Source organism: Camellia sinensis, chromosome 10, assembly GCF_055761805.1.
Source record: "Camellia sinensis isolate YWXY chromosome 10, ASM5576180v1, whole genome shotgun sequence".
Taxonomy (NCBI): Eukaryota; Viridiplantae; Streptophyta; class Magnoliopsida; order Ericales; family Theaceae; genus Camellia; species Camellia sinensis.
The window spans coordinates 37216807-37235157 of record NC_138970.1 but is presented as its reverse complement, the minus strand read 5'-3'; the positions used below and the strand labels follow the sequence as shown (position 1 = coordinate 37235157).

General features: G+C 31.7%; 2 protein-coding genes across 2 annotated transcripts; one reads left to right on the top strand and one right to left on the bottom strand.

The window, feature by feature from the left end:
• Positions 1–8103: 8103 nt before the first annotated feature.
• On the bottom strand, positions 8104–10775 carry LOC114274414 (chlorophyll a-b binding protein CP29.1, chloroplastic). Its single transcript, XM_028216330.2, has 2 exons — positions 9775–10775; positions 8104–8621 (listed from the first exon to the last, which is right to left on the bottom strand). The coding sequence occupies exons 1-2, from the start codon at positions 10276–10278 to the stop codon at positions 8262–8264; spliced, it is 864 nt and encodes a 287-aa protein (XP_028072131.1). The 5' UTR covers positions 10279–10775; the 3' UTR covers positions 8104–8261.
• Positions 10776–13439: 2664 nt separating this feature from the next.
• LOC114274415 (high mobility group B protein 1) lies at positions 13440–17855 on the top strand. Its single transcript, XM_028216331.2, has 8 exons — positions 13440–13795; positions 14268–14354; positions 14596–14724; positions 14826–14883; positions 14990–15034; positions 15436–15516; positions 15630–15704; positions 17390–17855. The coding sequence occupies exons 2-8, from the start codon at positions 14284–14286 to the stop codon at positions 17453–17455; spliced, it is 525 nt and encodes a 174-aa protein (XP_028072132.1). The 5' UTR covers positions 13440–13795; positions 14268–14283; the 3' UTR covers positions 17456–17855.
• The last annotated feature ends 496 nt before the right edge of the window (positions 17856–18351 follow it).

The window sequence follows — 18351 nt, the reverse complement described above, 5'->3', positions numbered from 1 at the left end:
ATTTTGCATACAGAAAAATCTCTATAAATAATATTTATGATGGATCTGAAAATATATGTCATCTTTTAAAATATTGTATATGTTGTAAAGATTTTAAACTAAATGTATTTTACCACTCCATATTAATTTTGTTAAAATAAGACAACCCATAAATATCAAATTTGTCAAAATAATACAACCAATCAATCATTTTTGTCAAAATAATATAATTAATCAATTTGTCAAAAGATGAATAGTAATTAACCCTATTTTTCAAAAAGTGAATAGTAAAGTTTTTGAAAATATTTAAAATAATCATTTTTGTCAAAATAATATAATTAATCGATTTGTCAAAAGATGAATAGTAATTAACCCTATTTTTCAAAAAGTGAATAGTAAAGTTTTTGAAAATATTTAAAATAATATTTAACATATATATTTTTAAAAGATAATATTATTTTATTTAAATAATATTTAACAAATATATATATTTTAAAAAGATAATAATTTGTGTCAAATAATATGTATATTAACTAATATATTTTAGACATCATCAAAATTAAATAATATGATTAACAGTAACCCCAGTCACGACTAGGTTGGATGGGGTTAAGGGGCAATTGAGAGGGGAGATTTGCACCGTTAGTACGGCCGAGCTAAGACGGCACAGATCTGTTTTGCTCGATCTTAAAGACCGGCTGTCCGGCGCGAACCAAGCCTGGCCGAGCTACGACTCGCGAATATCCGGCACTGCACGCAGCCAATTGGTGAGACCGGGCTACGGATAGCTCGGGCTAAACTGAGGACAAGCGAGGCTGGGTACATCTCTGACCGGTGGGCCGAGATGGGCAGAGTCCAGAGAACCTCGGATGAAGGTAAACCGGACGGAGGCCGACATGCCTCACAACCGGTCAACTCTAGCCCGGTCCATGGGCTTCCCCCCTGCCACCCCTTTGCCAAGGGACAGTCCGGTGGGGCATAGTGCGATTGAGCGCCTGTAGCGATAGTTCTTCTTGGGAAATAGGCCGGTCATGGTACTGCGGTCAGGTGTGCCACCTGGGCCAATGGCACGAAGGAAGGGATATCTGCTCCACATACGCCTCAATGCCGTTAGGCAGTTCTGCATGTACTGTTGGGAGGACTAAGCCTTTACACGTGTAAGGTGGTGAGAGGCGAGTACTGCCACCTGTCCAGGAAAGGACAGCAGAGGTAGTGCGCGCATGACCTTGAGGCTGCATGGCCAACCTTGAAATAAGGAGGAAGGCAAACGTAAGAGGTATGCAACTTCTTTCTGAAAGAGAACACTCTCTCTCTCTCCGTCTTCTTCCTCTTCCTCAAGTGAACTGACTTGATCGTCGGAGGGTCTATCCGGCACACCACCGCCGGGCAGCTCACCGTTTCTGTATTGCCAGGAAGACGCCGTCAAGAGAAGCTCAGAGTACAAGGAGTACGGAAAGCAGAGGATATTTCGCCCCCGTACAATATTATTTAAATATATAAATAACATATTTATCTTATTTGTTATACATATTTTTACATTATTTAATATATAAATAATATATTTATTCTACTATGTAAATAAATATTAAACGAGTCAGCTAAGGAGCCAAACTAACGAGTCAGGTTTTAGTATGCTTAGATTTGTTTATTTAAATTTTAATAAGTTCGAGCTCGAACGAACCCTTACCTAGCCGAACTTGAACATGTTCACAAACGACTTTGTTCATTTGCAACCCTACTTCCTACCAATGTAGCTTTCCCTTCCTCCTGGATATTTGCTACATAGGTCTTTGAGTCTCCTCTCATCCTGCTTATATTATGTTTCTCCCACATCTTTTTATTGTTTTTCATTATTTTTAATACAACGTTTCATGGGGGGGAAATTGTGAGAATTTGGTTTCGATTAATTATTCTTTTAGACTGACACGTTGAAAAAAATCAGATTTCATAACCTCCCTCAAGCTTTGCAAAATACACACCATGGATTTATTTATTTAATTTCTTTTTTGTTTATATACTTTCGCTCTATTTGTTCTGTAGGGACTCTAATTTTTCTATAGTGAGTTGGTCTATTATTTGCAAATATGATATGTTTCACATCTATAGTTCATAGCTATTGCTGAATATGGAAAACATCAAGCTACAAGTAATGCGCAATTGGATAACATTAGTTAATTAGTGATCAAAGATTAAGGATCCTATTGGATGGATGTAAATTTCAAATCAAGCAATTTAGAAGTTGCTTAAACCATGGGCATGGGCTATCGTGCGAAGTATAACACCTTGCAACTAGTATTATTATAATTGTAAAATGTTGTCATCTTTATAACGTTGAAAGTTATAATTCTTTTTTCTCATTTTTGTTTTTAATTTTGTTTAATTCTTATTAATATGTATCACAATATGATTGGTGTATAAATTAATTTTATATTCTTAAAATAAATTTTTAAATTTGAATTCTTCCTTAAATTACGTTACTATAATTGAAATGAAATTAATATTCATTCCTTAAATTATGCATCATTTATTGAATTACAAAATAAAATTTTAAATTTAAATTCTTCTTCAAATTATGTTACTGCAATTAGAAAGAGATCAATATTCATATGTGTCATACTGATATGTCATAATATTATTGGTCTAAATATGTTATTAAATATACATGTTCAAATTATTATTCGTTATTAAAAGTTTATATTCTTATTTTTGCCTTTTTAGGTTTTAATTTTATAAAAAAAATTATATCATTCTAATTATAAGGACTTGAACAATACATTTTTTCATACAAATATATATTTTTTAACAAAAAACAAAAATATTAAGAAAATGAATGACTTTTTTAACATTTGCCAAACATGGTTATATCAATTGTCCATTAAACAAAATGTAGGTTGCATGTGATAATTTATTGTTTATCTAGACTTTTTAGCACTTACCAAACATAGTGGATCCTATTAATTTTGTTTTTAATCTCAATTGTCAATTAAACAAATAAAAATAAAAATAAAATATTAAAACAAAAACTGTAATGCTTCGAAATAAATAACAATAAACTATGCATCATGTTAATTAAATAACAACACATGATAAAACAATTATCTTCCATTAATTCCAATTACTTGTACAAAAGAGTGACATATACAGAAATAGATTTACAAGTCTAACTCTGAATTTATAATATATGTTACATGATAAAGAAATAGGATGAACATACACAAATAAGATAACGCCCTAATGACTATAATTTCCAAGACGATATTTGGTTACAATAAAAGTGAGTTTTAAACTCAATACAAATAAAACTCTAGGCTTGTACAAAAATAATTACAACAAGTAAACAAAATGAAACTCTTGCTTCAAATCCTCCCAAGCTATTGCCTTGGCTGAGACATATCATCAGCATTTGAAAATGGCTTTTCACATAAGGTGAGCCAAAACTCAGTAGAGATACTATAACATAGTTGATGAATCTTAACAAAGTCATAAGGTGAATGCATATGCAATGCTCATGATAAACATTTATATCTCTTTCTAAAATCATGTAATACCAAGTTTATATCACAATTCATAAAATGTTTCCTTTCAATAGAAAGCAAGACTGTGAATACAACTCTGTGAATATCTAGATACGTGTCTGCAAGTAGACTATACAAGTACTACCAATTTATCATTTTTACTGATATTAACTAGAAGGCTCGACACCTATTTACGCAGATTTCTAATCTTTTACTAAGGTTACATAGGCCAACTTAATATCATAAACACACCGCCGCACTTTTGCTAAAACAAAATAGAAAGAAATGTTATTTTTCTATTCAAAATGATCGTTCGTGAAACTTTTTTTTTTATTTAAAAAATGAGAGGTGGAGGTGATAATTTATTATTCATCTAAAATTTTTCTATCAAATGAAAATGCCATTCTAAATTTTCTTCTTACCTTTTTTTATTCAGATACTTTTATTTTATAAAAAATTTATTTTTGTTCTATTTAAATATTTTATTGTTAATTTTTAAATTAAAAATAATTTCTAAAAAATCATATTTAAATTATTTTATGCCATTTTAAAATTTAATTTTTTTAATATCAACTTATTCGATGATAACTTTCTAAAAGGTTTACTTTTTAAACATTTTCAAAAAAAAAAAAAAAAATCTATTGGAAAAACTTAAGTATATTGCTTTTGCTTTTGTTCATTAATATTAAAATTTTTATTAATTTTATTTATTATTTTTTAAAATATAGTAGTAATAATTTTATATATTTATTTATAAAATTTTAGTTCGATTGCTTAGGTTATTTGGTGTCTCTACCTAAGTCCACTCAAATTTAATTCAAAATTTTGAATTTCTACATAGGTTCTCATCGAATTAAAAATTATGTTATCCAAGCTTTATAAAATTATAGGCTTGACTTAAGTTGTTTGAGTTGAACTCGCCCAAGTTTGTAGCTCTAACAAAGGGGTTGAAAGTTACATAATTGAAGTTGTGACAAATTAAAAATTGATACATAAATTGTAATAAAATTGTGGAACTTAAATTGTAGGTTTCAATATTTTTTATTTTTATAATTTGCGTACAAAAATTTAACTATTTATATTATTTTATATAAAAATATATTATTAAATTTTTCACATCTCATGCATAATACAAGTTTACCACTAATTATAAAGATTTGAAAAAGCAATTTCACTTTCATATATGGAGCAATGTTTTAAGAATTGGACCGGACCGATCGGTTCAATTGGTAGAATCGGTGACCGGACCTAGTTCCAGTCTGAATGATCCGCAAAAACTGGACTAGGCCAAAAACAGACCTTGTTTGTAAAAATCAGAAAAACAGGTGGTTCAACCGGTAAAATCAACGAACCGGTCACGGCTCTCGACCAACCCGGTTGGTGTTTTTTTTAATTTTTTTTTCTTTATTTCTTATATATTTATATATATATATATATCAAAATTTTAATTAAAAACTCTTACTTCAAGAGTCTCCTCTTATGAGGGGTCTCATTGAAATCTTGAAGAAATTATAAAAGTCTATTCTTATTTATAGGAAAAATTTGTTCAAAGAGAACTTAAAAATTCAATTTGGGATTCAATCAAATTGTTTGAATCATATTTGATTGGAAGGAGAGTTGAAAATTTCATTCAAAAATTAAATCTAGCATTCAATCAATTTGTTTGGAGGGAATGTTAATTTTTTTTTTTTAATTTCTTTAAAACTAGTGATTTTTTTTTTTATATAATCAATTATGACTTTATTAAATATTATTAGTAAATATTATGCAACACTTTTTTTATTATTATTTCAGTAATTATATATATTTTATTTATTTATAATTTATAACTATATTTTTATTATATTCTATTAATTATGACGTCATGGTTCGACCTCTTCAACTCGACGGTTGAATCAGTGACCAGTCCACTCGATCTCTTTTCCGGTTAGCTTACCGGTTCGGTTTTCAAAACATTGATATGGAGATATTATTTTTTAATGAGTGATGATATAGAGATCTAATAGTAGAGCTCTAAAGACAACTCTACTTATGCAGCAAAGCAAAAAAAAAAAAAATACAAAAGGCAAAACAAAACAAAAATAATTGAAAATTCTAATAAATGAACTCTAATGAAGTGAATCCTACTATGATTTGATATTTTAACTTTTATATATATATATATATATATTTCCTGCCGTCAAAATTAAAAAATGTATCGTTACTAGTAGAAAACATCACATTACAGTAAGGCCCATTACAATTAAAACTTCCTAGAACTACCTTTTAATAAAATCTCAATCATTTTTATTTTTTAATTTGAACTTATAATATCCAAGTCGTAATAGAGCAATCTTATCTGAGGTCAAGGCTGGTCCTATCACTAATTGTTTGCCTAAAAGCTACGGCATATGTGTAGATCGAAACTTTTTTTTCTTCCTTTTATTGACGAATCTATTCAAGTCACATTCAACTTATCTTTCAAAATTGACAAATATTATAAATTATTATTATTATATTTTTTCGTGATAAGGAAGTTTTCTCAAAGTAAGGGCATATTATAGGGGTGAGCAAAAAATTCGTAAAATTCGTAATCCGATCCAGTCCAATCCAATCCGATAGGTTTGGATTAATTTTTTGAATCCGTGGTTCAGCTCCGGATTGAAGAATTAAAAATCCGTAGTCCACGGATTGGTTCCGAATTGAACCCCACGGTTCCGGATTGGAACCGATCCGGACCGTATACAAATAGTCTATATTTTTATTATACATCCGCCCCCATAGTATCTTCTCTCATTCTATATAAAATCTAAACTCAAACCTAAACCTCGTATAATATCTTCTTTTATTACTTTTGTTTTTTAGTTTTTAGTTTTAATTTGTAATGGTCTAAATACTTATGGTGAAACCAGTTTTTTTATGATTGTTTGAATTCTAGAACATTATGTCGCTATTATAGAAAAACATGTTGCTATTGTAGAACTAATATAGCACAATATTTATATTTTTATAAAATTAAAGTGTTATATATATATATATATATATTTTTGTTATTTAATTATGTGAATCCGTGGTCCTAAACCGATCCAATCCGTGTTGAAATGGATTGGTTCGGATTGGTTCCAAGATTTAAACAGATCGGATTGGTTCCGATTTTTCAGGAACCGTAGATAACGAATTGGTCCTGGTTTTATCCCAATCCGGTCCAATCCAGACCATGCTCACCCCTAGCATATTAGACCCCCATTACATAGTACTCGTTTGGCATAAAATTATGGGATTAAAATAATTTTAAAATAGCACTCGTTTGGCATAAAATTGTGGGATTAAAATAATTTAAAAAAATATATATATATATTAAAATGTTAATAAGATAAAATGTTAAATTTAAATTATAATTATTTTATTTTTCTCTTATAAAAATAAAAAAAATTAAAAATTCATCTCAAACGAGACTTTTTAACTTCAGACTAAAATGACTAAAAGTCAAAAAGCCAACCCACATCACAAATGAACCCATAATGAACTTCGACAATCACCGAGAATTCACTCAGGTTTTGTTTGTCAACTATATATTTTAACTAAAAAATCATTATAAGTTATCATATCACTCTCTCTATTTTTTTACATATCTTTTTATAAAAGATTAAAAAATTATTAAAATAATATATTTACAAACAAAACTTCAATATGAGGAATTCACGTCTAAAATGTCTGATTTTGCAATTCATATCAAAATAATTTTTTTATCCGAGTGAATTCCTTTTAGTTAAGATATGCCTTAAGTGAATTTCTTTTAGTTAAGATAATTTAATATAACATTATTGTTGTAATAAATCAAACGTTAATATATAAATATGATTATTATACCATTAAATATAGTTCAAGATAATTCTTAAGTGTGTAAGTGCATATCATATGTACTTGTATAAGTTTTTACAAATATACATAAGTTTTTTTCATAAAATTATGTAAGTTTTCACAAATATACGTAAGTTAACCCATATAAATTTGAGAAATTGTAACTTATGTATATTTGTGAGAACTTACATGATTTTGTGAAGTAATTTATGTATATTTATGAGAATTTACACAAATTTATTTAATATGCACCTTATACACACTTTCTAATCCAATCTTAAAACATTTAAGTAATGGCCTCAAGTGTGCATAGCACTCTATATGGCTTTTGTTGCCCATAACAAAGAAGGAAAAATGGATAATATATAAATATTTCTTAATAGTTGAACTGAATTTTCATTAAAAGTCCTATTGAAAATAAGTTTTAATAAAATTATCGTTAAAAATAATTTTTTTATGACATTTTTTTATATATATCGCTAAAAATTAACAATTAGCGACTTTTCTATTACGATTTTTATAAATCATCATTAAAATTTGTAATTGGTAACGTTTTTCTGTGACGAATTTTTTAAATTGTCACTGAAATTTGTAAATTAGTGACTTTTTTGTGACGATTTTTTTCGCTAAAATTAGTGACTTTTTTATGATCAAATTTTTAAGCTGTTGCTGAAAATTAACAATTAATAATATTTTTTAATAATATTTAATGAAAAATGTCATTAATTATCATAAGATCTAACGAATAATAACCTACACATAAGTCCCAAAAAAAATTACTTGGTCCATATTATCATATATTGACAATAAAGACTATATAATATACGCTTAATTAGACCGTCAAAATATAACAATTTTTACAAAGACAATAATTCATACAAATAAAATGCTCTCAACCATAACCCGATCATAGACAAAAAAAAGAGCTCAAGAGAAAAAGGTGTCTATAATGGTTGTGTGGAGCGGGTCACTCAAATGGGTCGCCCAGTTGTTGAGTGGCCCTTTGCCGGTGACAGCAGCTTGGACGGCAAAACCTAGGAAGGCTACCATGGCAAGGCGGGCATGCTTGATCTCCGCCAATTGGAGGGTTGCCTTCTTCTCTGGGTCCGAGGCCAAACCAAGCGGGTCGAAGAATTTTCCACCCGGGTAGAGCCTCTTTTCCGGGTCAAGCTCAGCATTCCTTTGGAACTCTATGTATCCAATGACTATGACCTCAATCCATATCAATGTGGTTATGGAAAATGGAAGTGGTTGGCCAAGGTAGGATGACCCTTCAATTAGCTCCACCTGAAATAATTAACCACTCATAAATATCATTCAAATGATTTGTAATTATCAAATTATAATTTGGCACGATTAATTTTGCACTGCGGGAGTGTAAATTTGTATCAGTTGTGCTAAATGATTGAATAAAATGAACGGTATATTTTTAAAAATCATACTTGCCATCAATTTATTTCAAAACAAATAAAACAAATATGATAAAGCCATTATTAACGTATTAATTTAATTTTTTACATGAATTGAAACACCAGATGGAGGCACCTCGTAAAAATACCAGGAGAGAGGATCTTTATAGTAGATTATATACATTCTTTAGTTTTTAATTATGTGTCAATTTAGGCCTCATTTAGGAATATAATATTTTAGTAATTTTTAAGATTTTTAACTAAAATATAAGATAAAAAAATTAATATGTTTCAAATGACATTTTATAAAAAAAAAAAATGTGTAAAAAATATAGAGAAATTTTTTTTTGACCTTTTTTTTATTATATATAATTTGTTAAGTTTTAACATTTTTAATAACTTTTTGACTTTAATAGCATCAATCAAAGAGAATAAATTTAAAAGAGAATAAATCATGGCATCAATTAATTAATAGCATCAATTAAAAAGAATTTGAAGCAAAATAATCAATTTAAAAGAGAATACATCGTACTGACATTATCCTTTCAATCACTTTGAAGAGAGTGAATAAATTATTTTGTCCACTAATTTCAATTTAAGTTTTAAAAAAAATATTATAACTAAACTTAAACAATATAAAAGATTCAAGGTAAAATTGAGACAATACCAAAATAAAATTGACAAATTACAACGACTACATGTCTAAAGTTATTTCTAATTTTATCTACACTAATATGACAAATTACAAATTAATATTTTATTTTGTCACAAACTTAACCCTAGCTCTCTTGACATACAAATGCTATTGTACCATATTTTTTGTCACATAATTTTATGAATAAAGTGTTTGCATGGTGAAATTAAATTGATATAATGTAAGTCTAAATATAAAAAAAAATAAAATAAAATTGAATCGCATATTAAAATTTCTAAATAAAATTCAAGATATTAGGGTTTAAATTGTGAATATCCAACATTCACGTTCTTTATATATACAGCTACATTTCTACGTATGCAGTGCATACACGTACCTTTCCAGCGTCTTGCCACGTAACACCAGTGAGCCACTCAACAGTAAGCGCGCCGAGCGTAGCCAACATAGCCCACCTTCCATGAATCAGCTCACACTCCCTAAACCTCTGCAACCCAAACACCTCTGTGTACGGCTGAAACGGCGTCGACTTCACATCCGCGCTCTCGAACCGGGTCCCGATTACATCACCCGCCGAGTTCTTAGCCAAGTTCTGATCCAACGAGTCCAAATCAAATTGCAAGTACTCGGCCGGTTTACCCAACCCGAACGGGTCAAACCCGTAATCCCCAACAAGACTCCCATCTAACCATTCGGGCGCTTTCGCTCCCGGGTACCAAAGTGGGCGGTCAAAGCCCTGCTTCGCAATCTTCTTTGGTGGAGCCTTTTTGCGTCCGAATCCGAACCGGGCCTGGACCCGGCCCGAACCGGAATATAGGTCGGCGAGGCGGGTGCCTAGAAATGATGATGTGGCGGCAGCGGCGGCGGCGGTGGTTGCGGCCATGGCGGTGGAGGAAGTGAGGGATTGGATTGGGAGTGTGGGAGATGGTGGTGATTTGGGTTCGGGTTATATGTGGTGATGGAGGTGTGGATCTCTATTTTTGTGGGGAGTGTAGGGGATTATCTAGTGTGTTGGATTTGTGGCCGTTGGATTGGAGGGAGGATCCATCTGACGGGTGTGAGAGCCTCGGCCTTATCTTTGCCTTATCTGGTGGGGTAGAGTGGCTGATTTTTGCTGGTTCGGTGGAGTTGTTTTGTGGTTGATGTTCATTGGTGTAGAAATCTTTCCCTCTGTTTGAGAGAGACCAATGTGGGGCGACTATTGGTTGGACATGATTTCCACAGTTCCTACCTTGAGAGGTTGACAGTTGTAACAATATCAGTAGACCATTTTGTATTGTGTAATTGGTGCGCCACGTCATTGAGATAATGTTTCCTTATTTTTCATTGATTGTCGTGGGGTAGAAGTGATGCTCAAGGGTGTTGGGCGTTCGATTACATTAATTTTTAAGAAAAATGCTTGGGAGCACTAATTAGTGCTCCCACTAATTAGGTGGCAGTGGGTCCTGTCATTAATGATGTGATGTTTTGGTCTTGGAGTTGTATTTTTTTTTTTTTTTTACTTTTTTAATGCATTAGTACTATTAGTGGTAATGTTTTTAGTGGGATGAATCATTGTTGAATTTTTAATTTTACTTATAACACATGATAACTATGAGGGGGTGATTTTATAATATTCTTTTATTTGATTCTTGATTTGATGCCTGTAACAAGAAATATTGTGATTAGGGATGTCAAAATTAAGTACTCCAACAACTAAATCAAATTATGTATGTTAGGAAATGAGCTCAATTTCCCATGAATAAAGTTGAGTTAAATGATAGTGTATATATTTCTTCTTTTATGTACTTTTTTTTATATAGTCATTTGGTATAGATATTTTTTACGTAATTTGACCGGTTTGTCATCATTACTTAAATGTCGGAGCTCATGTTCCTACTACACTTTCGGAAAGAAACAACCCGAGCCCACTTTAATACTCGTCATAAGCATTAATTGATTTTGCCAGTATCACTTATTTGACATATCATTTGGTTGGCGAACGTATTGCTCGACGTTTGGTCTTTGGGCCTATGACGAATGGGCCTTGATATGCCTTGTTTGCCGATTGTGCATGCTTTTTATACCACATCATTTTGGGCACATAATGTACTAATTATACCAACGCTCCGTTTGCTTGAGTGAAAAATAATTTTTTGTTTTTTTAAATTTTTTTTTTTTATATTTGGTGTTGGTGGTGCTAGGACGAGAGTGGAGTTGGAAGTGATGGTGGGGTGGCGGTAGTAGCAATGACGACAGTGATGATGGTGGTGATGGTTGTGCGGTGGTAGAGGTGATAGTGGTGGTGGTAATGTGGTGACATTAATAAGATTTTAGTTTGGAAATTTTTTTTTGCGTTTAATAGTAAAAAATATTTTCTGTTTAAATAAATTTATTTTTTGTTGACTTTCATTTTTCATTATATCAAACGCTTAAAAATGTAGAAAATAGTTTTTAAATAATATTTCATATCCAAACCATCGGAGTGTAAATATTTTCTAAAAAAAATAGATTGAATCAAGGTGTGAAGTTTACACACAATAGTCTATAAAAAAATAAACAAATTAAATCATTAAATTAAGACCGTAATGACAAGTGTGGCTTAAAACTTATCAAAAAAAATTCTAAATATTTTTATTATCAAAAGTTTCAACTTTTTTGTTACTTAATTTTAGTCTGAGAACTCCAAAAACTTTATTCAACTTATAACAACGGAATACATAATTAATTTATCAAAATATAATAAATAAAGTGGAAGAAAATAATTACATGACCCTATGTAATTAGAAAAATACACCCCATATGACATGACCTTATCCAATTAAAATGGCAAACTCCTCACTGCATAGGATATAAATCGAATTTACAAGATTAATTTTTCGTTCTGATCCAAAAAAAAAAAAAAGAAAAAAAAAGAAAGAAAAGAAAGATAAATTTTTCGTTAAGAAAGGCGAGAGGCATCGAAAGGGGGTAAAGGTGAGGTGTACAATTTACTTTTATTTTTGTTATGATACTTGTGTAGTTATAAGTAAGAGTGTGTGTCGCAGTTCTGTACACTTTCAGAATAAAATTATGAAATAAATTGTGAATAGGGGATTAATAAAATTATTATATTTTGCATATGTATAATATTATAGTACACATCATCAAAAGAATGTGTCATAGGTAAGTTATGTAATTTGTGATAAACTCACAAATAACATAATTTAGTATTGGAAAATGTTTGGTAGCTCAAATTTTTGTGGCTCAAATGGCTCAAATCTGTCAAAACGACGTCGTTTTACACTCAAAATCTGTCAAAACGACGTCGTTTTGACAGATTTGAGCCATTTGAGCCACAAAAATTTGAGCTACCTAGCATTGTCGTTTAGTATTATAAGAATCATAATTTAAAATAAAAAAAATGAATTATAACCAATCATTAGGGGCAGAGCCAAGATTCCTCCAGTGGAAGGAGCAAATCGCCAAGGTGAATGTATAGGATATATCTACCGAGCCGTTGATGGATCCGTTTGAAGTTTTATTTAAATCAATTAAATATTACTCAATGGAGGCTAGTTGGACCAATAAAATTATAAAAGATTAGCCTTAATTAAATATTATTTGTATGAATTTCATGGTTAAGGAAGTCAAATGTCAAAATTTATAAGGGGAAATTACACCGACACCTCCTGAGATTTGGTCCGATTATATTTTATTCATTGACGTTATAGAAATTACATTGAAAAATGTTTAGAGATCCCAAATAAATTATTAAATTTTTTACCAAATCTCTCACTTGGATGTAAGACCCACACACATATGATTTGTGTGAGTTCTACACTTATGTAAGAGATTTGGTAAAATATTTGATAATTTATTTAAAATTCCTAACATAATTCAATTATATTTCTATCCTTATGATTAATAGTCTCATTCTTGTATAAAAGACAATAATAACTCTGGGGTAAAAAACTAAAGAAAATTACATTTAACAAAAAAAAAAAAATAAAACAAAGGAAAGAAAAAAAAAATAGAAAAAAAAAAAGAAGAAGAAGTAAACCAAAGTAAGGCAAGAAAAAGAGAGTGAAATTTTCAAAGGCGTCTGTAATTGTTGAGAAACATCAGGACAGACAGACCAATCTAATTTACTCAAAATAAAAAAAGTAAAAAATTCTACTATATTCGAAAGCAACCGGCTGTAGTCGGTCATATGTTTTCCTGCATCCAGATGTATTGCTCTGCTCTGCGGGCGGCACACCCAGCGAAAGGTTTACCGGTTGGTCCGGTCACTCAATCTAGTCTTCACTGGGTCGTACCTCCGCTTCTTCCTTTCTCCAAAATATCTCTCCTCTCTCTCTAGGTTGCTGTTCTGTTGTTTGATTCTCCTCTTGAGCTGCGTTCTGTTCCTCACTGTCACTGCGAGATCGCCGATCTTCAAGGTATGTTTCGTTTCTCTACTTTCTTTTTGATCTATACAAATTGCATATATATATATATATATAGGTATATGATTTTGTTTATGAAGTTTAATTTGATTGTTGATTGTTTGTTATTTGAGCTTCAAATCTGTGATTCTGTCTGTTTAGTTACTGAAAAACAGTTTGCTTGAATGATTTTTCTAGAGTAAATCACTTTAATTATTCGTTTTTGATCTGTTCTGTTTCTCTGTGATTATTTTGATCGATTCAATTCCTTATTTTGTTTGTTTGTTAGTTTTTCTATCTCATTTTTTTTTTTTAGAAATGCTTGATTTGGTCTTTTTAAGGTTGATATTAATCTCTATGTTTGTGTGTGTATGTGTGTGTTGCGTTGACCTGTATGGCTTTATCATGAATATTTGTCTGGTTTAACTTTTTTGGGATCTAAATTGGTCTTAAAGGGTTCTAATCTAAGGCTGTTTTACTTTTTAAGGCATTCAATTGTCACAATGAAGGCTGCCAAGGGTAAGGGGGCAGCGATCAGGGTCTCGAAGGAGGCGTTGAAGCCCGTTGACGACAGGTTAGCTAAGTTTGCGTAACATTTTGGTGGTTGTAGTTGCATCTTTGTGGGTTTTTTTTGTTTGTTTTGTTTTTGGTGTTTACATTAATGTGAATGACTCTGTTTAATGTTATGATCTTGACCAGAAGTTTCAAGGTCGAGTCAAATGAGTTCTATATGCATCTAATCGGTATATTTAATGGTGGATACGGTGGTAACAGGAATGTTATAATGACGGATCATATGTATCTCTTTTTTTCAGAAAGGTCGGGAAGAGAAAGGCTGCCACTAAGGCAGATAAGGGTGGCAAAAGTCAAGCCAAGAAGGGAAAGTTGGCTAAGAAAGACCCCAACAAGCCTAAGAGGCCTCCCAGTGCCTTCTTTGTATTTCTGTATGTATTGATCTTGTTGCTGTACCCATTAGAAATTATTTCTGGGGTTTGCTTGATATCAAAGAAAGATAGCCTTTGATTTGAGTCTCATAATGTTACAGTGAGGAGTTCAGAAAGACCTTCAAGAAAGAAAATCCTCATGTGAAAGCTGTCTCAGCTGTAAGTTCTTTGTGGGGTTAAGGTTTCAATTGTTGTTGTGTAGTTTGGAAAAGTTGATTTGTGTAAAATAAGAAATGGATTTGATATCTACATCTTGCACTTGAAGGTTGGTAAAGCTGGCGGGGAGAAGTGGAAATCCATGTCTGGAGCTGTAAGTACTCAAGCATTTTGTAGAGAATTTAGAATCATCTGGGATGTATCATTACAATAAAGTTACCTGATTTAATTTGGCATACAACTAGAGATGTTTCATTGCCTGGTGAATACTACTTGGGTGCTATAAAATTAACCACTGACAGGGCCTAAAGGCTCAAATTTCTTATTCACATTACTTTTTTAGGGTTTTATGCATTTATTTATTTATTTATTTAAGTTATAGTCTCAGTATTTCAAGTCATCTCAGTCAAATATTTGTGAGTGATGAAATTAACTTGTTAAGGGAGGGATTGAGCTCTAAGTGTAGAATGAGTCATGTGTATACACTTACAAGTTAACTGTGGTGTAAAAAGGTTAATTGCTCTGTCTATCGTATGGTCTATCTGGTTTTGGCAGGAAAAAGCTCCATTTGAAGCCAAAGCTGCAAAAAGAAAGACTGAGTATGAGAAGCTTATGAATGCTTATAACAAGAAGCAGGTGAACAGTTTGTGTCAATATGCTGACATTGTCACTCATAATCGTTATTATATCATCACGGTAGTTCTCATTAATTGGCCCATTCATTCAGTTGTTTTCTGTCTTTCTTTCAGGAAAACATGGATGATGATGATGGTGATGAGGAATCTGAGAAATCTAAATCTGAGGTTGATGAGGAAAGTGGCCAGGTGGTTGTTACTTCTTCTAGTATTGCAGTTGCTATTTCATGGTTTAGAATGTCCTTAGATATTGAACATGTTGATGAAAGCCAAAGGAATAATATCCTCAAAGTATTGCCATAGGCAATGAGGCACGGATACTTCAAAAAGGGAGATATATCCGTATCGCATCCGTATTGGATACCGATACTCCTTGGATACTCACGGATACATATCCGATACTTCTTAATTATTTTTTCATTAATTTTGGAGAATCAGATACTTAATTTTGAAGTATCGGATGTTCCAAGTCACATATTATTCCTAATACTTTATTTAGTTATTTGATGAAGAGCATAGTGAGAGTTAAAGTAATAAAATATGTTAAATTGATGTATCCTTATTGTTTCATGCATGTCCTCTATAACTACATAGAAAGTAAAGATTAACAAGAGAATATAATAATAACAAAATTATAAATTATAAATAAATAAGCAAGTAAACTTGAATACAATATTTTTACTAGTACCAAAAGGCAAGTCATAGGAACAAGCTGTGGATTGTTTTATTATTGCAATATAAACATATTAAACTTGATATTAAAATGAAATAAACAATTTATTGCTTTAAATTAATATCTAATTCTTAAAAGTTAGTGTTTTGCATTATAAAATTATAATGTGGTCTCTCAAAATTCTTGAGTTTATGTGTAACTCACTACCAAAATTTTTAATAAACATATCCTAGCCGTATCTGTATTCTATTTTTTTAGGTTTTGTCGTATCGCCATATCCGTATCGTATCGTATCGTATCGTATCCATATTTCGTATCTTGTATTTGTATCCATATCCATGCTTCCTGGGCCATACGGGGTTAACTGAATAATTTTATGTTTTTGGATTTGTTGAGCAAATTCTATTTTCTGTTTTGTCTTATTATTATTTTTTGTTGTGGGCGTGGGGTTCTGGTAAGTTACATGTCCTGTCTTAATGTGAAATAATTATTTGGTTTTGACGTTTCATATGCAAGGGTATTTTGGGCTTGATTTCAAGTTCCACTCACTGAATTACTGTTTTTATCACCAATAATTTGTTTGGTGCTTTTTACCTTCCGGTGTGTGCGCACACCCTTGCATGTGGAGGCATCCATAAATAAATTAGAAGTCAGTATAAGAGATCATACAGATGGAAATAGGAATGGTGTACTTGTTACCAAAGAAATAATATAGGGAGCAGGGGACATGGCATAGAAAATGGTCAAGATAATTTGAAAACCTTACACAGATTGATGATGACCTGACCATATTATAGAAAGCTTTTATTGAAGCGTTGGAAACCTCTTTCTTGAAATTTTCAGTAACATACCCAATGACAATGTCTCAAGTGTTTCGACAATCGCAAATGTTCCTTACAAGTTGTATGTTTTTGGAAATGGGTTTGGGAAGAAGCTTTCTCAACCACCTGGAACTGGGCTTTCCCATGCCTATGGAGGCCTCAACCTGAAACAAGGTTGATGGTGTCATGCCTTTCTAATCCAACTGTTGGTCAAATTATAGAACTTGCCCTTGTCACAAAGTGAAATTTCTGCTGCTTCATATCATATATGTTCAAGAAACTATGAAACTGACACTATATTCAGAACCAACCATTTCTCTATCACCTTTCTATTTTGTTTCCATTGCCAATTCTATCCTAAATGTCTCGTCGTTGTGTAGGAACCTGAGGAAGAGGAGGAAGAGGACGAGGATGAGGACGACGACGACGATGACGATGATGACTGAATTTGGACGTTTTCTGACCATGGACATTATTGCCAATCCAAGGCAAATGTGATGGATATTGTATGTTCATACTCATGGGTTACATGTGGTGATCTCTGAAATGGTTCAACTATCTGCCTTGTGCGTTGCTATATTATCACCTTTGATACTTGTATGCTCAGTATGAGCTTGTTTCTTCGCACTCTTAATTTCTCACAGAGCATTCCTTAGCCTTACATGGTGTGTTAAGCATGTTAGTCCCTCATTTTCTCGAGTTATAAATGAATATGTATATATGAATCAAGGATGAGAGATGGCATCTTGGTTTCATATGGAGTTTCTACAGCTTGTTCATGGTCATCTCTTTCATCGTTTGTTGAAATGCTTCAATTCCCCACTAGATTTGTGGGCTTGTGCTCAATTTCACTAGCATGGATATGTATTTCTTGGTACCTGATATTGGTAAATACAGGAATTGTTGGCTATTTGGTGTATCGAACAGTTTGACCTAAGCAACAAGAAGCTATTATTATTGCCTTCCCACTGCTTCACTATGTATGATGGTCAAGCTTCATGAATTGTACCATTACGCAATAAATTAGAGTAGAGGAAACTTGATTTCATTTTTCGCATATTTTAGTTGAGGATTATTACGGTTTTGGATTGTGCACAAGCAAATGTTTTTGGTGAATCAAGCTAAGTTAAAGAGGCAAATGGTATATATCTGAAAACCGTATTAGAAGTTTGGGACGCAATGTTGGGACTCTGATGATCACTGTATTTATTCAGTTAGTATGTCTGTGACATGAAAGATACTTGTGCATGATTAGTGCAAGTAGTTGATTAGTAAAATGTTAGTGGCCGAAAGAGCACCACATGTACTAAATGTTTTTTGCGGTTACTCTGCCTTCTGTATT